The 25,851-nt window shown below is 40.9% G+C and overlaps 1 protein-coding gene across 2 annotated transcripts in view; it reads right to left on the minus strand.

Annotated features, from left to right (window-relative positions):
• Positions 1–977: 977 nt before the first annotated feature.
• nlgn3a (neuroligin 3a) overlaps positions 978–25,851 on the minus strand; it is a 182,566-nt gene continuing 157,692 nt past the window's right edge. For both annotated transcript variants that reach the window (XM_084719415.1, XM_084719414.1), the window contains 2 exons: positions 24,668–25,457; positions 978–3,697 (listed from right to left, as the gene is read on the minus strand). In XM_084719415.1, the coding sequence (XP_084575541.1) occupies positions 2,839–3,697; positions 24,668–25,457 (1,649 nt within the window). In that variant the 3' untranslated portion in view covers positions 978–2,838. The remainder of the gene's footprint in view (positions 3,698–24,667; positions 25,458–25,851) is intronic.

A 25,851-nucleotide genomic window follows, 5' to 3' on the forward strand; every position in this document is an offset into this window, starting at 1 on the left:
GTCAGAACTATTCAAAAAACATTTCCCCTCATCAGAATGCCACCAACCATACCAAATTCTAATGTTTCTTCCTTTTAGTCAGGAAACAAGCTGATATTATTGCTACTGAAACAAGTTTGACTATTTGCATAGTCTACTTCTAACACAAACACAAGCACAGACACAGACGTTATTAAATGTTTCTGTATGTATGAGACAGCTCCAGGTATCAACCAACTGCTTGTTTCTTTCTTTAGTGTCTGCGGCTCGGTTGAAGACGGTGGCTGATTAGGACACGAGTGCCATATAAGGCAGGATGAGCAAAAACAAGATGACTCATATAGATCAGTCTCCGAGCAATTTCCCTCAAATAACCCCTTCTCTTTTTCTGCTACTGGCAGGATCGGTGATGAGCTGACCAGACTGTGCTTCTCGCTCTGCTGCGTCTCCAATCATTAAATACCAGGGGAAGTTGTAATGGAATACTTCATAAAAATGTTGAGGTCCATGTGCATGAAGTAGAATTGCAACACTGCTCTAGGATCACTGGTCAGGTCGCATTATGGCACCTCGCCGTGACGCGGGAGACAATCTGTGCTACGCCAGGATACTTAATGAAAATTGTCAGTTTTACTCGCAGAATCAATAACTCCAGTTTTCTCCTCGAGAATAACATAATATAATAGGATGCAACGTGAGTACATCAAGGCAATCTCTTCACAATCTCCCATTGCTGCAGCACTACTTTGCATGAATTACAGTAAAATCTGGAGTTATGCACGCAGATAGGCCCCAAGCTGTTAGCCTGTTTTTCTCAAAGGTTTCAGAGAGAGAAAAGGGGAGAGGGAGGAGGAGGAGAGAGAAGGAGGGAGGTAGAGAGGAAGTCCTGGGGGGAGACTTGCACTTGCTGCAAGAATATTTCTTTTTTAACTCATTCAAAATGGAAATAATAAAAAGTCATAAAAGGGAGGAAAAGAACTTTGATCAAGAGAGGAAAAAAAGTTTTGTGAAACTTTATATTCTTCATTTTTTACAGTTTTAATTTGGCACATGGCACAATCAGCATGTATGCATCTGGTATACATAAATAAATATTAAATATTTTATACATAAATATACATATAGAGCTCTTACAAAGACACCTAGAGCGTTCTTGGCTTAGGATGTTTCAAATGACAACAACGATACATAGAAATTACTTGTGTTGGTGCTTTCTTGTCTTCTGAACAGTGTTTGAATTGTTTTGTAAGTGGGAGTGATATCTCCATAGAAGCCCTATACATATATGTATGTATGCCCATATTTATATATATATTCAAAGAAATACAAGTGTGCACTGATGTAGGTTTATTCAGTGCAAACAGGCCACTGTCTGCTTTTGAAGAGGAACTCTTACAAAGTCAATGGAATCATGTCAGTTAGTTCAGTTGAATCTTTAGCTATTTTTTTCTCTTACACGTAAAATAATAGATTTATTTTGTAATCTTTAAGCAAAATTAGACATATATAACTTTGAAAATAACAAAAGTGCTATTTCGCAAAGACAGACACCCAGAGACGCAGCAGAAACACTACTGGTGGTGAACCAAAATCAACAACATGAGAACGTCCCCCACCCCCCGCCCCAAAACCACATTGTACGACCTACAAACAAAAAAACAGGTGCACGGACACACACACACACACACACACACACACATACACACACACACACACACACACACACACACACACACACACACACACACACTCTTTCTCTCACACACGCTATCGCTTGCACCCACACAGACTCATACGCTCACCACTCTTGCTTTTGCAAGTTCCGACAATGTGTCTCTTCCTTCATCTCACCCTCTTTAACCACGCTTGCAAGGAACGAGAAATCATTTTCACATGCACACAAACACACAGGTGCTCTAAGCAGCATGTGTACGTGCACACTTTGTGGAGATAATATCAGATAGCTTAACAGATAAATTGGCTGTAAAAGATGCACTTTTTTTCTTAACAAAACAATCACAGTAACATAGTATTTATCTCTGCCTTCTCATCTCCCGGCAAGAGCTGTCCCAGACAAATTATTTCTATACGAGATAAAAATTAAAAAAAAGATAACACCATTTGTGTGGCTGTTGTGTTGGTATACGCAACAGAAAGAAAAAAAAATGAGTTGCCCAAAATGGGTTTTTAAAATCTCTACATCTGCATATCCTCTAGGTTCCCATCCTGGATTCAGTCTCTCATCTTTGAGTCTCATCAGCTTGTAACACACTCCACTTGGAATAGTCTCAGGGAATAGAAATCATGACAAAAAAGAACAAGCTTTGTAAGGCATTGAAACGTAAAACAAAACAAAGAAGCAATTAAAAACATTTTGCGAATATTGACGTAGAGGCCATTGTTCGAGATGTGTCTCCCGCAGGAGCAAGGGATGGGAAATAAAAAGCACTTCTCTTTGTTTTTGTTATGAATTCAAGAAAAAATGTGTTGATATCTCCTCAGTCTGCTTAAAAAGGCTTTTAAAATGATTATTTTAGAAAAAAACACTGCAGAAAGACCCCCTCCCCTGATCAGGAGAAGAGAAGCAGTTTGATTTTGGCAGCTCTGCACAACTTGACATCCATAGAGAGCTCTCAGCAACTCTCCTCGTAGTAAAAGTCTAGTTAAATCTCTTCACGTTTTAATCCGACTCATGCCCTTCCCCTCCCCTCCCCCTCGCAGCCCTCCCCCTCCCTGTGATATTTATAAAACACAATCCTTTTCCTCCGCTCGTTCATCCTCCTGCTCCTCCTCCTCCACCGCCGCCACCGCCGCCTCCTCCTCCCCCGCCTGCGCTGGCTGCCCCTGGCCTCCTTAAAGCTATACGCGGGTGGTTGAGTGGGAGTGCGGCAGGCCGGTGGAGTTGAAGCCAGTTGTGAAAGTGTTGTAGGGGTGCAGGTTGGGCATGCCCACCAGGGAATTGGGGATCATGGTGATGGTGTTGGGGGTCATGAGGGGAATGTCGTCCGGAGAGCGCCGCAGAGTGAGCGTGTAGTCGGGCAGCGAGGCCAAGCGCAGTGCCCCCTCGTTGCTGTTTCCCGCCTCGCACTCATGGTGCGTCTGGTTCATCTGCAGCGACATGATCTCCTCCTCGGGCGCGTGGTGGCCAATGTCGTTGGAGGTGGTCTGGCGCTGCGGGCTGGGCTGCCCATGGCCAGAGTCCTGCCGCCGCTTGTCCTTGCGGTAGTAGAGGGCCGCGAAAGCCAGCACGTTGAGGAACAGCAATGAGGCTCCCACGGCGATGGTGACGCTGAGCTCCGTGGAGTAATCCCGCGGATTCTCCACCACCAGTGGCCCCGTCTCCTCATCGTCGTTCCAAGAGTCTTTGTCCTCACTGTTGTAGGCCGGGGACATGGGAGGCCGCTTGGTGTTGAATGGCCAGGATGTTTTCCCATTGGGCCTCTTGGTGGACAAGGTGTTCTGGGTGGTCTCAGGTGGGGGCACTTTGGTGGTGGTGGAGGTGTAGTGGAACATGTCGTGGAGGTTGTACAGGTGCGGCACTAGGTGTTTCCAGAAGGCCACTTTGGTGGCGCGGTAGTGGTCACGCACACGTGGCTTCAGGCCGATGTGCAGGTACAGCTGGTCCTGCGGGTTATACTTGGACCAGGCAACCTCTTCGAAGCGGTTGGCCTTGGTGTGGATGAACTTGGTGTCCTGGGGAACTGGTTTGTTGGGGTCGCTACAGAAAGAGAGGAGACAGAACAATGTTATTATTATAGTTCACTTAAATAAAACCTAAAACTGGTGTGGAAAAAAGATTTCAGTTACTACAAGGAGTTTTCAACTGGTTACGAAACAGTCTGATGCCTTAATATAACCTACAAAAGCAAAGAAGACCATCCGCATGAATACTGGCTGTTTCTATATAGTTAATTACTTAATGGCTGCCACCAGGTCAGATTCTTTGGGAAATCCAGGGTTCATACACCGTTTTCAAATTCAAATTCAGGCACTTTTCAAGCATTTTCAAGGTGCATTTTCAAGCTCTTCCAGCACCTGTATACATACTCAAAATGACTATTTCTCTTCTTAATCACATTAAATCAGATGTAATTGTGCTATAGACAACCAAAACCATGTTTCATGATAGCACTGTACAGAAGGATGACAAATTAAAAGCAAAACGTGTCACACTCTCTTCGACTTATTTCTTTATCTGTGAAAAGCTAACTGTTCAGTCATCATCCCACCACCACCAGACGAACAATAACATACAAAACACAACACAACACAACACAACACAACACAACACAACACAACACAACACAACACAACACAGGGCGTAGCTCTACTCAGTGAAAAAACAAAAGACTTTTATGGAGATATAAAATACAGATATCTCATATTTAAGTTATTACACAGGAATGAATAAGTCCAGATCAATATGAAAATCAAAATGGCCTAATAGTAAAGTCTACAGGCACTCCAAAAATCTCTAAAAGGTTTCACACTGCTTTCATCATTCTACAGCATCATTTCATTACAGTGAACTATAAGACATATATCTCACAGCAGACATGTAATTCAACTATTATTCTTCTTGTAATATATGCGATATAAGATCCTTTACAATTGTATACTCTTTAAACTTATATACTTGCTAGCTAATTATCGTTAGATGAGGAGGTGTTTTACTGATATTTTAAAGCACTCTACAGTTTTCTTGAGAGAAATGCTCATGGAGGCAGTTCTCTGTAACCACCTCTGTACATTACAGTGTTCTTCAACATACTAGATTTCACTATGTGTGGCGTAAATCCTCCAGCAGCCAATGTGGTATGGTAATTATGTACAGCTGAGCTTAGTTTCTAAAAAAACCCAAAACAAACAAACAAACAAACAAACAAACAAACAAACAAACAAAAAACAGTAACACCTCCTGCTAACCATCATTAATAAGTGGTAGATTTTAGTTAATGAAACTTTAGTTCACAAGCAGTATCAAGTATTTGTTAATAATTACCAAATGATTTGTAAACCTTTAAGAAATCATTACACTTAAACATTAAACATTTTTAAACAATAGACTGATATGAGCAAACCTACTCCAGAAACTAACTGAAAGTAAACTGGTCTGAAAACAAAACAAAAATGAGAAATAAAAACAAATTAAAAAATACAAAACTATGGGCTAATAACTCTGAGTCAGACGTGACAGAGTGTTAAATGAGATTCTGACAGTACATTTAATTATTCATGCTCTCATACCCATGTGGGGATAGGAAGCACATAAAAACAGTAAAAAGAAAACATAACAGTATCAGTCACAGCTTATATTCTGGCGTGAAAGGGGTTCAGCCACTACTGGGGAATTCATTAATCTTGCTTGGAGAAACCCACCACAGAAACACACAGCAGCAACCGACAGACTGCAGTTAATAATTGATCCAGGTGTGTGTGTGTGCGGTGTGGTGTGTATTACACTCGGACTGACACTGATTTCTCCTATCAATTTATTTTATTTTTATTTTTACCACAAGATCTCCATGCAGCACAACCTCGTCGCTCTCCTCTTCCAGCCGCCTCTCTCTGAGCATAATGTGCCTGTCTGTCTCCCATCTCCCCAGATGTTGTTCTTAATTCAGTTGTGATGCAGCCCACCCACAAAAACCAGGGCAGAGGCTTTTAAAGTAAACACATATGAATAAGTCAGCAGGCTTTAGGGCTCGCGTCAGGAGGCATCTTGTTGTTGATAATCCAGCGCTGGTGGAGCCCCTCCGCTAATTGCTCTGGGAAGGCAGCACAGTGTGCATTGGCATCCAGTGTACTGATGCAAAGTGGACCATATTAATCAAGACACTAAGAGGAAACTGCAGAGCTGCGCGCATGTTTGTGTGTGAATATAAGGATGTGTGAGAGACTGAGAGCGAGAGACAAAAGGGATGAGAGTGTGAGACTGAGAGAAACAGAGATTGAAAAATATATATTTTCTGGATGTAGTTCCTCTTTTGATCCACAGAGTTCACTGTTCCACTTTTCAGCTTCTCAACACGTTGCCTCAACACTGGACGGCCAACCATTTCAATTACAGTGAAGCTATTGATTTATTGAATGAATTAACATATAGCAATCTCCCACAATCACACAACTCCTTGTTGCCTTGTTGCCGTACAATGTCAGGGAATGGGAGTTCAAGCTATTGCTTTCAGAGCTGATGAAATGACTTTCTGTGGAAGAACCCTGAAGAATGGCGCCGCGGCCTTGAAAACACAATAATTGATGTCGGAGCTGGGATGTTAAAACTGTGTTGTTGCAAGGAAAGCCAGGCTGTGCGCGACATTTCTCTAAATGTCATGAAATATCCCTTTGTGGGTCTGATTGCGATGTCAGTGGCAAGCAAAGTTCAAATTTAGGGGATACGGCAGCTACAGTGTTTTTTTTTTTTGGCACAGCACTGAAAAACCTCCAAACACGGCCAAGAGAATTAAAAGCCATGCCAGAAGAATTCACCCTCCATCCTCTCTCCTGTTCGTTTCTCTGCTGTCAATTTTTCTTTTTCAGGTCAGTGCTTCTGGGAGAGGTGAGAGAGAGGGAGAAAGAGAGGGAGAGAGAGGGGGGGGGGGTGAAGCAAATTGAGATGGCTGGAGCTGAATCCCTGGACCTGGGCCGGTGTCAGCAGAGCAGCCCGTAAATAACCTCTTTTATTAGGCCCGTAATGATCCCCGATGAATATTGACAGCCAGACTATGATGACTTTGTAGCTGAATATCAGTAATTAAGTTTCAAAGGAGTGGGTGGTGGAGGTAAGGTCATATTGATCTCCCCCTGCGCAACACGCCAAAGAACAGGACGTCAATGGAGCAGCCTGAGACGTGGTTCTCTGCAGCCTGTGTGCTTCATGAATTCTCACAGCAGGATTGTGTGCATGCCATCACACACTCGTGCAGGCAAATTTTCCCCCCTTCTCTCTCTGTATCGCACCACTTTAAAGAAGCAGCAGGGGCTCTGGGGTAGGAAGCTAAGCTAATGCAGCAAGAGGTATTTAAGCAACCTAAGGAAAGGCACCTAAAACAATCGATATCAGTTCAAAGGAGCAATATGTAGCAGCTGAGCATCCAAAAATGAGCACTGCAGTCCAAGCCATAGACTGTATGTTAAATAAGCAAAACCCCTTTTTAATATACTGTCTGTAGTTGAAGAAAATTGTTTCCCCTTACCCCCTCCTGTCAAGATGCAAAGAAGCTCAGGCAGGCTGCAGGAACACTGCAGGAGCACAAGACCAGTGCAACATCGCAACTTTGTACACTGACAATAACAAGTGTCAGGAGTCCTACACTGTATGTTGATCAGCTGTTTATAACCGTCAATGTAAAGCTAAGCCTGTTATCCTGAAAACACGGTGTACATTTACATTACATGAGCACCAAAACCCCCAATAATTTGCTACAAAATTTCCTGATTTTACTGAATTCAAAACTATTTTTTTCTCCTCCAGAGGCTGTGATCAGATCGGTACCCAGAGCAACTATGTGTTCTTCATAGTAACAAAAGACTGTTGTAATTAACTAATCGAGTATTTAATGAAGCCGTGTAATAGTAAAAGGTATTAAATGTATTGTTTTTGTCTAAATTAAGTTATACTGACATGATTCCAGTGCATTCACATGCATTCACAAGAATCCAGGCAAGTCCAAGTAAATGTTTGTACCCAAATTGAAGAAATTCTGTCAAAGCATTCTTGAGATATCACCATCACAAGAATAGGAGCAACAGGAGGTCACAGTGACCTTGACCTTAACAAAATTGAATCAATTTATCCTTGAGTCATGATAGATATTGTGCCAAGTTTAAAGAAACCTGCAAAAGCGTTCTTGAAATATTGCAGTCACAAGACTGGGGCGTATGTATATATGGACAGACAACTGGGTGTGGAGGCATGCTTAGCATCCTTGCTGGTGCTCCTCTCTGCTTCTACAAACTGGGGATGTGCTGACTATAGCAATATATATTTATATATGCACGTAGACACCACATCCACCTTTGGATCATACGTCAACGTTACTGGCATAATGGAGCCTGAGACATGGTCATCTGCAGCCTGCGTGCTTCATGAATTGTCACAGCAGTCATATGCATGCCATCACACACACGTGCAGGCATATTCCCATCTCTCTCTCTCTTTCTCACACACATATACAGCACACACAAGCACACATGACAACAATGACGGAGCTCGGAGCAATCTCGGTTAATGGGAATTCCGGGCATTTCCATAACACTGCAAATGCTCTCTTTTCAGGAGGGTCAATTTGCTGGATTGTGATGGCGAAAATATTGAAAAGGTGCTTGGATAAATCTCACAAAACAATCAGTGTGTGCAGGGAGCGAGGGAGCAGCGGTGTAGAGGAGTTAGAAAAGCTCTTCGGTGGCTGGCTGGCTGGCTGGCTGGTTCAGTGCAAGTGAAGATGAATAATTTAAGGAACACAAAGAAATCAATGTGGCATCTTTAGTTAATTTGATTTGCCGCATTAGAGAACAACTGGCTGCCTTATCTAATTACACACACATATGCTTGGGTAATTGTTGCAAAGTCAATAGTAAACAGGCTACATTCCTTTGAACAATTTCTACCACTGGTGCTCAACTTTGGGCTGCATGCTGGCTTTGAAGTCCTGCCCTGAGCTGCAGAGTGAGAGAGAGAGGAGTGATCTGAGCTTGGTGTGTGCTGCTCAATGTGCTGGTGAAGGCTACTAGGTTACCCTGCTCTATTTGTACCAGAGCGCATGGGCACTGTGTGATGCAATGTAGTTAGATCGACTTTATAATGTTTCCTGACTGCTGTGTGGCTGTCTTCCATCTGAACATGAAAAACTAGTGCTGTAATTGTTGCTGAAGTTTTCTGAAGGTGGTTCACTTTATAACACCTGCACAATACAATCTAATACAACGGTCTGCTAATAAATACAGAGAGAAGCTAATGATTTACACTTTTTGTTGAAAAAATCGTACAAATATTTCACAGATGTTATTTTGTCTCTCACTTGCATATGCATATTAGTACAAAATATGAAAAACATTACTGCAAACTGCGTTTTTAAATTGGGGTTGTATGAGGTATTTATCTGTAGTTGGTCAGCAGCAAATTGCAATTTTAGCCATCTAAAACAATCAATATCAATATAAAGGCATACCATGCAGGATCTTCCTAAAAAGCAACGTATAGACTCATATAATAACCCCTCAATCATCACTTATGACCCACTGGAAGTGTGTGATGGTGGCTGTATCTGCCTCTCTGGCCTCTACCTTAATTTCCCCCATTTCTCATTATTTTGCTGTGTTCAGGATGCTTTACTAACCCAAAGCTTTGGTGTTTGATGACCCAAGAATGAGACTCCTGCATATTTTACCTTTCAAGTGTACGCTATATTTAGAATATTTTCACTGGTTTACATTGCTGTCAGATCGCCTTTACCAATGGGAAATTGCTGTTCTATAAGCCAAATATCACTCTTTTCAAACCAACTAAATTCCATTGGCAAATCAGCCATTTTACGGTCTTGTGGAACATGGAAATTGCGGGTCTACCACTGCCTCCTCTGGTTCGCTTGTTTGTGTTATTGTGTGACTGTGGTATTTTAAAAGCATAGCTCGGATCTGCTGAAGTCATGCAGTAACACAAACAAACTAACAGATCGAGGCTGCAGTAGAACGGCAACTCGTAAAATTACTGATTTCACCTATGGAGTTTGGTTGGTTTTGCAAGAATGATGTTTAGATTATACAACAGGTTTCCAATTGGAAAAAAGTTGCCTGATGGCAAGGTAAAGCAGCAAAAATAGTCTAAATATAATGGGCAGTTAAACTGATATAGATTTTTTTTTAGGTGGACTGTTTTTATGTGGCTAAAACATACTATGTTGTTGACCCCATCCGGTGCATTGCTTAGCTTCCATGCTGGTACTCTGCTATTCTTCCTCATATAGTACCTCATATAATACAGTACCTCATATAACACCACTTCAAATAATTCAGACTATCCCTTTAATATATACTTAGGTACAAACAACAACAAAGCTGACATGCAAAAAAGTTATAAGCTTTACAAATTATTATTGTGTTCACCCTTTGTAGATAATAAATAAATAAATAAATAAATAAATAAATAAAGTTTGAAGCTGTTCTACCTATAGTCTGCAGAGTGTCTTAATCTCTACAGTGAGCTCTGTGAGTGTGTGAACAGAGACATTTTGTTTTGGCTCTGTTCTCTTTTTATTTTTGTATGAGGAACAATGTAATGACCATGAAGTCAGCTGAGACTATAGTCACAGCTGAACACTCAGAGATACAGACAGAACAAAATAGAATTAAATTGGCTGGAAAGCAAAACTTGACGATAAGATATCAACAGTCTGCTGATCTTGATGGGCCGGAGTCTTTTAGAAGTCACTGTGCAGTAAGGGATTTTCATTAAAGATAAAAAAAAAAAGCCTAAATTTAAACCATTTACTGAACATTATCTTAACCTGTCAAAAAACTTCTGACGAGCTGAAATTAAGGGGACTGCATTTCCTTGCCTGTTCATTTGATGTGCCTGAATAACCTCAAATTAAAGCTGACACTGGTACCTCTTGGTCTTCATGTCATTTTACACTCAAATATTATAACACTCCGGTGATAAAACAGTGCGTCGTTGTCCAAACACTTCCCAAACTCGCTGCTGTATGTGTTCAGCTCTATAGCAAACGGCTTGTTGCGACTTGTATGAACAGCCCCAGCATAATGTGATGTTTGTGGTCCTGTTGGGCTCTCACAGCTCCCCTGCATTAGCTGATAGCCTGCCTCCTGTCAGACCTCCCACTTAATCCGGATGGTCATTGGAGCTGTGGCTGGACTCCCAGGCAGAGCACAAGGATTATTACACCCATAAAAGCAGGCGTTTTAATGGCCTTTCAGATTCCCTCTGATGTGTTCATATGGCTGTGCTACTATAAACCATCGCCTTCATCTCCTCCTCAGACCCCCACCCTCCTCTCATGGTGACCTGTTGACCCCCGCTAACCTTGGCCTGCCATGCGTGTTTAAGTGCTCCGAAGTGTTTGTATGTGTGATTGACTGGGAGTCTGTGAGTGTGTGTATATGTGTGTGTGTGCTTTATCTCCTGTCAGCTTGTGTACCTGTGTGTCTGAGTGTGTTGATGCATCATGGTGTGATGACCTCTGGGGCCACTCATGTGCAGTACTTGTGTGCCTGCGGGCTTGGTGTTACATAATTAGTCGAGATGGACCTGAATACAAATACATTATTTGGGAGAGCACAAAAAATACCTGTACTTTGAGTTTTTTTTTTAATTATTTCAATTTAAAACAGAATCTTTTGATTTAAAACTTTTTTTCAATTTCTTATTGCTCATTGCACCCCAATTCAAGGCGGGGTGGAGGGGTTCAGCTCATAAAATTTATTTTAGTTCAAGATTAAAATAAAAAAAAGACAGAAAAAAGTACTGGAGAATGTGGAAATATATTTCAGAATTATTAATATACCAATATTAGGTCAAGTTAATGCTTTGAAGGCACCACAATTACCAGAGAATATTTAGTTGAAAACTCAAATGTGCCAAATTTAACCTGACTGCCAATATAAACCAGATAGAGACACAGATCATTTTGTTTGTTGAACAGATACAACTAATGGTGACTATGTGCACCTCTAATAATTAGGATATAAAAAGTTACATAATTCAATTATATATACATTTAGTATGAATGTGAATTATTAGGATTATAATTTTAAAATGCATTTTAAACTAAAGAACAATATACTACCATGAGCAGTGCACACATTACAACATTTCACAGGTTTCACAACCACCCTGGTCTGAGACCTTAATAATTTTACAGTTGCCAATTGATTATCATGGTCTCTGAAAAAAATGCTTTCACTGGGTGGAAATTTTATCATTCTTATGTCTTTAACACAAGAACCGCCAGTGGTCACTGTGTACCTAAAACAGCCAATGGGTAAAATTTACCCGCTATCAGAATGCATTGATTTTCAAGCTACAAGCAGTCAGTGATTTGTTCATTTTTAACTGGGGGGGCGGCTCAATGGGACCAACCCCCTGCCCCCACACCACCAGCATTTTAAAAATGCTTATGTTTTTAAGCACCCTGTAGTTCTGACAGTATAAACTTTCCCTCAAATTATGCAACTGTAGCAGCTGAGTACGGTGCGGTCAGTGCACGTTAATTTCCTCAGTCACATTACCTGCTCCACTGACAATGTTACACCCTTATAAAATAAATAAAACCTCTGTCATGCTCCATCAGCAGTAGACAACAGGTGTTGCTAATAGCAGCACAAAATGTTTATCTCTAGTGTAAAATCAGTAGTGTGAGAATCTGGACATTTTTTAAAAATAGCACTTGCTACATAACACACTTTTAAGAAAAGTCAAAGGCTGTTGGACTGGAATATTTTATTAAAACTAAGTTACATATTATTAAAAAAACAGCCATGGGTATATTTTTTTAAGTGTTGAATCAGAAAAGGGAAACAACCTCACAAAACAGGGCAAGTTCTGCCTTCCAGCCAAGAACTCGACATCTTATCTCAAGAAGCACTGACAGGGGAGACCAATCGCTAACACAGAAATCCAGTTAAATATCTTTGCTGTCAGTAGCATAGACAAATGTTGATGCAGCATTGGGTTTTCGATAGTATGTCAGTGTCATCACCATATTGGACAAGCAAGACTGGCCTGTGAACAAATACATGTAAATGGCAGAGCCACATTTCTTCTGAATAAAAAACTATATAACATTTACATTTCTCAACCAATTTCAATGAGCCATTTTTATATTCAAGGGTTGAGAAATGTAATTGTTGTAGTACTTTTTTATCCCGAAAAAGAGCAGCTCCTCTGTTTATTTGTATTTACTAACAGGCCAGTCTTGCATGTCCAATATGGCGGCAATGTTGACCTATGGCAGCAACGGGCCAAAGGGGTCAATACGGCCTTCACGTATGTGTGTACTACTGCTGCTACCACTGACAAATATTCTGGGACTGTAGGTGGTGATGCTGGTGTCTGGGATGGTTTGTGGGTAAAAAAAAGAGCCTGAATAAGTTTATGGCAGTTTATGTGAAGTTTAAGTGTGAAGATTGAATAGCGTACTTTAAAATAGCACATTTAAATGTACATTATTACCACTATTAATCTAATGTGCATTCACACATAATAAAGGAAGGGACAGCTGGACAAACAATTAATAAACCTAACAGCAAACAAAAAACATTATATTAGGCTAAACAATTTCACATTTGATATTGAGGTAATCCAAAAGTAATGGAAAGTAATTACGTTACATTACTTAAACATTGTGATACTTACTTACTAAGTACATTTTTAGCAGGTAATTAGTAACTGCATCAGAATACATTTTTAAAGTAATCCTTCCAACCCTCCGTGGATGTGGACCAGTGACAGTCCTGTGTAGTGTGTGTATTTATGCACTGTGTTACTATGTGTCTTTTAACAGCAGATACTGTAGGTGTCCAAGACAAATTTCCTACGGGACAATAAAGTCTGTCTTATCTTACTTGAAGACAAGCCATGTCACATTTCACAGAGCCGCACAGGCTTTGTAGTGGTGACTACGAGCCTCTCCAGGCTGATGAAAGACAAAGGCTTCAGCGAGTGTTAAACTGCTCTTCTATAAGATGCTGCGCCACCTGGATGACAGACGCGACTCCCAGCTCTACCTACATATGTGGCATAACGGGGCCTTGAGCTCATTACCTATTCCAAGCCCTATCTGCGAGCACTGATGTAAAAGGTAGATAAGGGGGGAGAATGAATATCATTTTCTTTCTTTTTTTCATTTCCCATGTACCTCCTTCCCCTTTTCATCCTGATGTAATTTGAAGCGCTTGAATGATCATAGACCTAGCCATCACCAAATCTGAAAAGACATGTTTAGGTGCCCTAAGGCAGAAGACAAGAATCTATTTTCACTACAGTCAAGGTCTCTGAATCCTGAGCAGAGTATAGCTTCTCAATATAAAACAAGGAACACGCATTAATTCAGTGGCACTGATGCTCATTTTGCTAAGCTGCTAAAATATGCAAAGTTGAAGCCTGTTTTTTTTTCCCAGTTATTGTTGTTACTGTTGTGTAACAAATTCATCCCCTGCAGTTGTTTATCTACTTACCAGGTAACACAAAGTAAGCAGCTAATTGTAATTTTGAACTCCAACAGAAGGTTCTCAGCACCTTTTCACTTCAATCTGTGTAAATTTTTTATAAACGCACTCAATCTAATTCTGTTTGGAGAGTTTGTCTTGGTGCGGTGTCTGCACTGAGCGGGCGAATTATCAGGCTGTGCTCCTTTACCCTTCATGTGGTCTCACACTGGGGCAGGGGGCTGAGTGATGCGTGGTTCATATCTAATGGCAGCCTTCGGTTCAGCGGGCTAAGTGATGCAGGGCGAGGCGCTGTGACTTTGGGGCGTGCAGAAGCGTTGGAGGACACAGCTCTTGGACTGCTGCTTGTTATGGATGTTATTGATTTGTTTGATTAGATGAGTGGCAGGAAACAAAACACCTTCTCTACATTCCCCTTCTGTCTCTCTCACTTAATTTTACTAATTAGCAGCTTTCTACCACTTCTAAATTGCTTTTTTAGTATTTATGTCCAGCAACCACTTACTTATGGACAGGCTTGGGAAGGTTACTTTATAAAATATATTCCAATACACGTTACTAAGCCAGTAACTAATATAAGGTTTATGTTTGTTGCAAGTTTATTAATTGTTGGTCCCCTTTGTTATGAGTGAATGCACATTAAAGTAATGGCAGTTATTATGTACATTTAAATGTACTTTGTTAAGCAGCTACTCACACATCACACTCCAACTACAAGTTAACTGAGAGAAACTTATTCTTTACTCACAAACCATCCTGGTCACCAGCATCACCACCTATTTTTCAGTAGCAGTCGTAGTACTAACAGATTAGCGAACTACTTTTACTAATGTTGGCAACTGGTCAGTGTAGCTAACGTTACAGGTCGGTCTGTGTAGGTAAACCTAGCGGTTAGTGTTTGTGGTCGTTTTATCGTTTTAACGTTTTAGCATTTTTTATTTTAAAATTGTAATCCTGCTAATAATCCCAGTTTTTACTAAATGTGTCTGTCATCGGATTATTTATTTTCTCTGTACCTGTAACAGAAGCAGTTACCTTTTATTGGTATCCTAATTATGTAATCCCATTACATGTAATCCGTTTCTCCAGAAGCCTGTTTATGAATGTACACATGCAAATCTACATCCTCTCTCCTCCTCCTCCTCTCCTGCTGTCCTCCTCTCATTACATTCAGCACACAGCATGGACACCGATCAATTGCATCCAGGCCCCTTAACAAGCCACACCAGTTCCTTACCTTCTCTAATGCAAATCAGGATATTGGCTACAAATCTCCTATCAAGTGAGTGCCTATTTAATGGAGTAGGTAGGGTGCTGTCCGGGGCTGTGCTGCTCCACAATGCCGAGCCTTCACACTGACTTGTGGCGCAGGTTGAGTCGGCCCTTAACGAAGGAAACTGAAGGGGATAATCCACAGAAAGGACAAGAAGGGGGGTAAAGGATGAGTGATGTAACTACTAGACAGCTGGAGTAAAAAAAAAAAGAGAGGCTGAAACAGTGCGTGAATGAGGTCAGACGGGAGAGACGGTTGATGTATACGTGCTGTTAAACCTACAGAGGAGGGCTGTTCGATTGACAAGCGGGAGGAAGACAAAAAAAAATCAACAAGCAGGGCTGTAAATCAAAGTGCTGGCTGTTAAACTGCACTATAGACACACTGTAGTTGCTTCTATCTACATTTGTTTGGTCGACAGCCGTTGTCACTAAAGACAAAGCAATCAATACTGCATATTTTAGCTCATGTTGTGAATGTAAAACATGAGTAGACTTTCTCTTTTTTGTATAGAATAATGAGAGAGAGGGTGGATGGAGGAGCAGCGGAGGAAAGAAATTCAACACATGACAGCGCTCTGCTCTTTAACTACCTAGCGAGGCCCCTGCACAGCGTGGGGCACAGCTCACACACACAGAACAGGGGAAATGAGCACCAGCCAGCAGGAAAAAAAACAAGAACAGTGAAGACGGACCGACGTATTTATAGCACTAATGATATATAATGATTGATCTTTTCTGGGCTTTTCATCATTCTGTCTTTTCTGAAGTGTTCTGCCGGAGTTGTTTGTGTATCGCCAAGCTGCTGTGCTCGCATTTGTGTTTGACAAGGTGTGGAAGTCGCAGTATGTGGACTTTTGGTAAAAGTTTTGGGGGTAATTGATTAGCAAGGTTATTATGAATAAAACTAAACTGCAAACTGAAACTAGGTGTGAAAAAAAACATTTTATTTAACAGAAGTAAACATGAAAATTAACTGCTCATAAAAACGAGATAAAAAGTTGAGAAAAATCAAAATTAATAATAATTTATTTGATAGATTTGAGGAGTTTCAAGCCCGAATCAAACTGTTAAGTTCTGAAAAAGTTTTACCACCTCATAATGTTCTGTTGAGATAATTTACTTTTCTTCTTTAGATAAACTTTCATCAAAATGTTGAGTGAACTCATTTAAGTAAAAGTGAATAATAGTTAATAATTCAGTATTTTCAATTGAAACTACTTAATAATAATGACAAATCAGGTTCACAGCTCACAGTGAACAGTTTGATTCAAAACTCAAAAATCTAGTGAAAGCAGTTGCCTTGAAATTATGTTTTTTTACAGACTGATGTATACTTACAAAAGTGGATAAAGATATCCAAGAAATGTCTTCAGTTTAGTGTTTGTCAATTTGGTAAAAACTGTCAACACAGCAAGCATGAGGAGGCATTGGTGCATAAGTTTATTGACACTGAGAAGACTACATCCGAGGCTGACATTTCTTTCAGGAATCCTGTGGGACACAGGATTCCCGTGGGATGGTAGTCAATTTTACTGTTCGCCATGGGACTGGGAAAGGATAGGGAAAAAGTCAACAGGAGCGTGAATCATAATAACAATAGGTCTGTTTTTTATCTAGAAATATGCAGCTCTAATATGAATGGACACTCTTTACTTTGAACATACTGCTAGTTGTACTGTTGTATTTTTCTATTCTTTTTTCATTATCTCCTGTCTGCCCTCACGTCTGGTTGCAGCATGACAGTACATGACATATTTGGACTGATGGGAACAGGATGGGACAGGAGTCATCGTTCTGGGACTGGGATCGGACAGCAGTGAAATTACACTCCTGTGTCCCCCTCTAGTCTACATGATTATGAGTCAACTATCTTCATAAGGTGTTGTGTTTGTATTGTGAAACCTATTCTGAACTTATTAAATTTTGCCCCAGACAAATAACCCCAATATAATAACAAAAAACTCGGGCTGTCCCTGACTTCAGTGAAGTCAGATTTGGTTGTACAATATAAATATTCAAATATTGATTAATTCTTTTTCATTTCATTGCATCACACTAAATTCTTATATCAGCCTACATGAGTATGTTTTACCAGTAAGATTCACATTTTCATGCCTTTTTTCATCATCTGTGATGTCAAAACATCAGATTATCTCACAGTCGGAGAAAAGTAAAATGTGCGCCCTCCTATAATTTAGTTATAAAATCCCAACGCACCGCAGAGCTTCTCTCCCAGGGCTGTTGACAACGCTGTCAGCCACAGTGTGGCATCACCTGCCCTGCACACTCCACATTCCTTCATGCTCTGAATTAAAGGTTTATTTCAACCAAATCTGAGTTGGTGATTGTTAAAACAGTGGAAAGACAAACGAACATGTTTTTGATTAATGATGATGATGTTAAAATGACAAAGGGTCTGGTTTGTTTGGTGAGAGCAATAAAACAGCTGTTTCTGGTAAAAGGAAACACATCATTTTTAGGGGAGCCCAAAAAAAAGAAAAAAAGAAATGGGTAAACACACTTAGGGAACTAATGGAACTAAACTGAACTGAAAACAAAAAATAAGAATGAAATGAAAATAAAAACTGAAACTGAAAAAACTAAAAGAAAAATACTATAATAACTCTGCTGTTCAGAAGAAGTTGTTGTGGCAATAAAGTGCAGGACAATTTTGCCCGTCAATAGTAAAACAAATGTTGCATCCAAAAAATAAAAAAAAATCTCTGAGCTGAGTAAATCCCCGGCTTCCGAAAAATCCCTAACTCTCAGGAAAGAACAGCCTCATAGTGTAAACACACACTGTCACAATCGCACTCACACACATGCGCACACACACACTAAGAAGATTTGACAGCGTGCACTCTCTGTATGCTTTTATGCTTCACTGACACTGATGGAGGAAAGAAAAAAAAGCGCATGGGGCAGGGATTTGCCCCGTAAAGATGACACATGAGAGCCAGGGACAGGAAGAGCTTTGGGGGGCAACGCTGCTATGATACACAGTGTTGACACGCAGCCCAAGTGTCTCAACATCGTGTCACACATGTTTCTACAGCCGATTTAGAGAGGGGCCAGGAAGTGCAATCTGGGTCAGTTCATTACGAACATCTGGAAGGGGAAGCGAGAACAGCTTTACTGATACAGGGAAGATGGTTGTTGGACGGACGACGAAGATGGCAGAGTGAATCCAACTGTGCCTTAATTAAAAGGATGTCCTCTAGAACCAGATTGGGTTGCGTGGTGTGGTGTTGGAGGAGAGATCTATATCCCCTAGTATGATCTAAATGAGGAGGATGAACTTGAGAATCTATGGGAAATATCTAACATCCTCAGCCCCCCTTCTCCTGAGGAGTTGATGGTATAGTCCTTTACTTGGACTGGGGTAAAATCACCCTTTGGAGCAGCACACTGAGTTTTCTATTATCCTGGCATCTAATCCCAGGCTTTTTACCATCTGAGTGCCTAATTGTGGTCTGCATGTAATCCTTCAGTCTGGAGTTACGCCAAGGCGACACACCATAGCATGGAAACTATACCCGTAACACTGTGAGGGTGGCAGAGGGTGGGGAGTAACAAAGTACAAATACTATATTACTGTACTTAAAGGTACTACAAATAGTTTTTAACTGGTTATGCAAAAGCCTCAATTTAATACCGATGCATCTATACGACCTTCATAAGCACATGAGACTATCAGCAAGATGACTGGCTAAATTTACTTACTTTTACTTTTACTGGGTTGGATTCTCAGTGAAATCAGATGAAACAGACCTGTTTGCACATTTGTCCAGGCAAAGTTACAGTGAATCAATTAAAAGAAAGAAGATTTTTAAGATTTATGTTATATATTGCGCGTATGGTGGAGAACACACTACTGCTTTTGTCCACAGGGGCCTTCAAAATCAATGGAATATTAAAGTTTTGTGTTGTAGCTTTAAATAGGGTTTTTCGTTATCTGAACTTTATTTGAGCATTTATTTTATTAATAACATTTTATTTTTATTCCCTACATTTTAACTTTCTGGGACTTACATTTTCAAAACAGGCTTGTTACTTTAGTTTTAATGCATTTGAGAGGAATTATTGATTATTCTTATTTTGCATCTTAGTAAAACTCAAAGATCAATTTGAACCTAAATGGATGGGACAACAACAGAGAGAAAAACCGATTCCATGGACTGTCCATCAGTGCATATCACACATGGCAGATCTTATAACACAAAACAGTCCGTTTTCATTCCCAATTCATCAAAAATGAGCATTTTGCCATTGCCCTTTAGCGACTCAAACAGACAGATAGATCCAATAGCTCAGATCACATTGAAGTCAAGTCAAAGCCTTTACTGTCATATGCACAGTTATAAGCAAGTTTGCCTGTACAAAGAAATTCTTCCTTGAACGTTGATTCTTCGTTGAACAATGAGACAAATATAAATTCAGAAGTGGTCTAGGCTGCATATGACCACATCTTTTTAGCACTGTGTGTGCAGTGTGTCCTGGGCCACACTGAAAGGCTGCCTACTCAACTGACATCGTGTAAGTCCATCAGTTAGTTCATTACAAGAAATTGTGCCCATTTGAGAGTTGTTGAGTGAAGACAAACTTTATAAACTTTAAAAAATGCTGTCTATGACAAGTTTTTAATTACTTAGACCCCTCTGTAACTTTGGCAGATGTTATACATTAAGTTATTTCTTTCTTTGTGGAGAAAACATTGTGTCTGTTTGTCCCAGTTATGGTTACTACTGTTGAGCCACTGGTTAAAAAAAAAACACATTTTGCAAATTTAATTAATCATTCCTGCCTTCTTGTAAATTTGGCATTAAATGCAGTACATTATGTTGTTTCTTTCCTTGTAAAAAATATTGTATTGTTGTGCTTGTGAAGAGCAGGCAGAAAAAGAAGAAGAAGAAGAAGAAGAAGGAGCTCTGTGGTGCGCTGGGATGCACACATTTCCTTACTCTGATTCTGTCATTAATGCCTTTCTTCACTGTCCGTGATGTGAAAACACCAGAGTTCCACACAGTCAGAAGAAGTAAAAATGTGCAACATCCTGCATATAGCTCAGTTATAAAAGTGCAACACAGAGCGTGTCTTCTGCTGAGCCGCTGACAGCGCAGGTAAAACATGAGGCTCCTGCAGGCTGATATAGAGGTTTGGTGAAGCAAAAACAAGGAACAAATAGTTAGAATCGAATCCTTGTATTGAACATTCAAATGGACATTCAACTGACGAAACAGCCTTAGTGTTTATTTGTATAGAACAGTCACTCAAGACACATCTGAAGATGCACTGTAGTGCCAGGTGGGAACTCACACACTCAGAGCTGTTCACTTGTGATTGGATCACCCAGGACGCATGTTAATACCAGGTTGAGAGCCGGTAACTTTTTCACTTTTACTTGAGTAAAGAAGTTGAATCAGTACTTCTACTTTTACCAGAGTAATTTTACTCGAGTGTCTGTACTTCTTCATGAGTAAAGATGTTTTTGTACCTTTTCTACCTCTGCAGGGCAGATCTAGAACAGTCCCGTCTACCGTGCTTCGCTCTTTGTCTCAATCAATCAGTGATGCGGAAGTCTACAAAGCAGACATGGGGTCAACAGTAAAGTGCAATTTGTTTCTTCGACTTCTGCTGCTCGTCAGGGTGAAGGCCAGGTTAGGGTGAAGCCCGGCTCAGTGCCTGTGGCGCTGTGTTGAATGTGAGCGTTTGTAAGTAAGATGGGCAGCCTGTCATCATCTATCAGAATTAATTTCACTGACATCCAAAGATCCAAGTAGGGAGTGATTCAGTGATTCAGACACACTGTGCATTTTTACCTTGAGGCCTAAAACTTTTTCCATCATAATTAAACACACCCTCTCCTCTTAGAACAGCGGATAATATTCTCAAAAGGATAAATAATAAATTCTAGCTGTATCTACATATTGCAGCTTTGTGTGTGTTGACACAAGATGGCTGCCAGGCAAAGTAGACAGCTGTTTAGTCCGAGCATCACTGATGAACCTCAGTGGTTTCCTTGAGAAGCCAAAGCAGCCGACATCAGTCCATCTGCACTTGTCTGCCATTTAGCGGTTCAAGGATTGAACAGAGCCGGAGGCCCTGGGACTGAGCCTATCAGCTAGAGACGACTGGATGTAAATGCCACCTGATTGGATGGCTGATGATATAGAGACAGATAAAAACAGAACAAGATTTCAGACTGCATCCCCATTCAGGAAGGGATCAATACCTCTCTGGTAACGGGGATTGTCAAATTAAATTTCAGTTGTTAGAAATGATTACTAGTAGTCATACAAAATGGCCAGGCTCAGTGATGGGTGGGGGTGAAATTGAGCATTGTGGGGAGCGGGAGTCACCCAGGGCACGAGTGATCGACTTGGTCCACGCTGAGGGAATCGATACCGCTGAGGGCAAGAGTTTGATATGTCTGCCTGATAAGTCTCTGTGTCTTTTGAGCCTTGGTATAATAGAGCATAGATAGTATTTCCAGCCAAACACACACACACAAGCACATACACACACACACGCAGAAGTATACAGAAAGGCAGGCAGCCATGCACACACACTCAACCCAAACAGGCAGCCAAGCACAAAAAGCACAGCACACACTCTGGAGGAACATTTAATCTTCCTCAGATTCAATATGTCTCAGGTTTTCAGACGAGGACCCAGGAAGTCCAGGCAAAAACCGCCTCTGAAAAAAATGTCTTTGTTGAAAAATGCCTTTTCTGTCCTATACCATCCATTGTAGAGCTTCCCTTCTCCTGCAGCTTTCTTTCTGCGGCTCACAAGTGCTTTTAATAGGACTCAGACAGGATTTCTCACTGTGACTTTCTATTAATAACGAATAAGTTTGTAATTGTGTGATCGCAGGTTTTACTAATTTGCAAGCACTGTTGCTTGACTCATTTAAAAGACAAATGAGTAATATGTGTGAATATGTTGTGTGGTTGCTATTAACAGACGATTAAAAACTCACAAATACTCATTTAAATTGGGACTGGAGAAGGATACTGTGGACTGGTGGTCTGAATCATAATATTATTAAGATCCTGCATTTCAATACTGTTATCAGTATTTGAATCAGGGTTGAGTAATTATGGACAAAATAAAATATCACAATATTTTTTGACCAAATACATCAATATCACTGTTTATCAATATTCCAACAATATTGTAGGGATGACTGTTGATGCTTTCACAAAATATTAACACAATAAAATTTTTGATTAAAAAAAAACATTGTTAATGTGGATATGTGATAAAGACAAATAACAGACCAGTTAGAACAGTTTGGCAAGTTCAAAATAATCAGTTACTTTAATGTAATGTAGCTTTCAAAACCAGGAAAAGACAACACTTCCGCCAATCAAAATATAATGATATCAAGACGATATCAAGTCTCATATCATGATATTGATATAATTTGAATGTCACTCATTCATTTGTTTAACATTCAACATTTTCAGTTGGCCTACTGTTAGATTAACTTTTTTCCTGACATGTAGCCATCTAATAATGATGATGAAAGTGTCCCTTTGCATTGGGCAACTACATTATTGTTGTGTTTACATTTTGCAGTACTTTGCAATAGCTGGTGGGATGAAATGACAACCCAGTGTGATGAAATGTCATATATTCACAGTATTTGACTTTCTAACCAAAGCAGCTGCTGCTCTACTGTCACTGCAGCCAGCCCACTCCTCCTGGCTCGAGTTAGCAACTGGCTTCAATGCCCAGAGTAAAGCAACAAGTCTACCTCAAGCCAAGATAAAACTCAGGTATCAGGCAGGACTGGTCAACACACCAATATTATAGTGATATCACCATATCAGACTAGATATTCCCTTTAATTCCCATTTAATATTTATCAAAAATCTCATTGTGCTAAAAGGAAAATTCTGCACTTTTCATGTGTATGTCCAGTCAGTGTTGATGGTAAAAGTAGTCCACTGAAGCAGTAAATTCCTCAGTACATGCTATATTGACCAAGAAAGCTGAGTTCTCATGGAGATGTACCAGCAGTGCCTACATGCACCAGAATGCATTGCACACAAGCTCTTGACCCCCACTCCTGTGTTGGTGTATAGCACCACCCTGGCCTATAGCTCTTACGTTGTTGGTCACAATGTAGCTCTAGGTGACAAAAATAAACATCTAGCCCCTGATTACTCAGAGGTGGAGACTAGAAATCCAAGCTAAAATAACCTGTAGTTCTTCCTTAACACCAACTACATCACTGTGACATCACTGGATGCAGGAGCAACAGGAAGAACAGGTTTTTCAGCTTTCTCTGTCAATGTAGCACACACTGATGAATTTATTGCTTCAATTGACTACATTGACCATCAACAGTGACTGGACAGCCAGATGACACGAGCAATTTTTAAAAAAATATTTTGTGAAAGCATCCCTGTTGCAATATTAATAAATATCTATATTTAGGTGTTAGCTAAGAAATATTGAGATATTTCTTTCAATATCACCCAGCCCTAATATGGGAGGAAACAGCTACAGAATTATTAACACTGCCAGTTTAAACAAAACATTTAGCTAGCAAGTCCATCCATCCATCCATTGTCCGACACTGAGCGAGAGGTGGGGTTCACCCTGGACAAGTCGCCAGTTCATCTCAGGGCTGACACAGAGACAAACAACTGCTCACGCTCACATTCACACCTATGGGCAATTTAGAGTTATTGATTAACCTATTACGCCCACGTCTTTGGATTGCGAAAGGAAGCTGGAGAGAACCCACACGGACACGAGGAGAACATGTAAACTCCACACAGAGAGGTCTGGCCTCAAGCAAGGTTTTGGTCTTAAATGTATGACATACATTTTAAAATGATTCCTTGCAGCTGTTGTATTTTTGTAGAGCTTGGATACCCGTGTGCATTTATTGAATCATACTGAATCAATTGAACATATGTCAGAGATGATGTTGTTTTTCATTTACCAACCAACCATATGTGAGGTAATCAACCAGCCATCGCTCTAGATCTCATACAGGAATCTTGCACACTAATTTTCTCCTCCTCAGGATGAACAACAACTAGCAGTATACCACTATCGTACTAGAGGAAAACACATAACAACATATAGACCAATAAATTTAAGGAGGTGTACCAATAAGAGTACCAAGTATCAATATTGATAAAATCCTCACAATACCCAACCCTAAAAGGTTTAACAGTTAAAAACAAGATAGAGCGAGTTTACTCACCCAGTCTTGGCAAAGTTGGTCCAGTAGGTCATGACCACTGCGCTGAGCATGACATCGTTCTTTGAGAAGTTACAGGGGAACAGGTCGGTGGGACCAATCATAGGAATTCCAAAAACATAGGGCACCTCGTCCCCATGGGCGGCGTCTGACCAGGCTGGCTTCATCAGGCTCTGGCAGTGGTGGTAGAAGGCGTAGAAGTAGGTGGGTGAGCCGTAGCGAGCGTGGAGATCAGCCGTGACCACTGATGGCTCCACCCACTGGTGGTCAGTGAAGAGAGCCACTAGTGTCTTCCGCCTGGTCTCTGGATTGTCTCTGTCCGCCCAGTCTGTGTACATGAACTTAATGGTTTCCCTTAGTGTGTCCTTGCCCTCCGGGTACCCATACAGACTGTCCACAAAGTCCGACACGGAGAAGTCAAAGTCATTTCCGGACACGCCGTCCTCTGAATCCACCACGTTCTCCACGAACCGCAGCCCCTCACCCTGGTTGACCCCCAGCATGATGTCATAGTTGAGGAACTCACCCTGCTCCATCAGGATCTCGGGGTCGTCAGGGATGACGTCGCCGTCGATTACAGGTCCAAAGGCCACGTGGTACCTCGCTGGTTGTATGTCCTGCTCCACTAGCTCCCTGGAGCTCTTCTTCCTCAGACAGTCCACCATGTCCAAGGTGTCCAGGACATTACAGCCCACCTTCTCCGCCAGGAGACGAGTGTACTTGACTGGCTGGTAGTTCACCGCCCAGCTGGAGAGGGCCGACCCGCTCTGAATGATGGCTCTGTGGAACAGACCTGCACAAGGACACAGGAAGAGGAGACACGATGATGTTTAGTATGTCACCATTATAGAGGATAATTCAGTTACGTGCTATACGACATGATAGTTTTTAATTTTGTTGCTGCCATGATCAAAAGGGGGCTGTCAGCTACACAGCTGATAAGAATAACAAAGGCCAGCAGAACAAGTCCTTGTTGCCATACAGAACAATAATGGAATCATGGCTACGATAATGAATGTGCAGATGGCCTGGTCTCACAGACAGCTCGCAGACAGAGAAGGGAATCAACTCTCTGTCTGTCATCTTCTCTTCTTCCATCCATCTCTATATGCTCTCTCGCTAATCATCTCTGTATGTTTGTCAGGAGCAGGAGGCTGCCAGTATTGCTCTGTAGGCTTTGTTGCAAA

This window comes from Lutjanus erythropterus, chromosome 5, assembly GCF_056507025.1.
Source record: "Lutjanus erythropterus isolate fLutEry1 chromosome 5, fLutEry1.hap2, whole genome shotgun sequence".
Taxonomy (NCBI): domain Eukaryota; kingdom Metazoa; phylum Chordata; class Actinopteri; order Lutjaniformes; family Lutjanidae; genus Lutjanus; species Lutjanus erythropterus.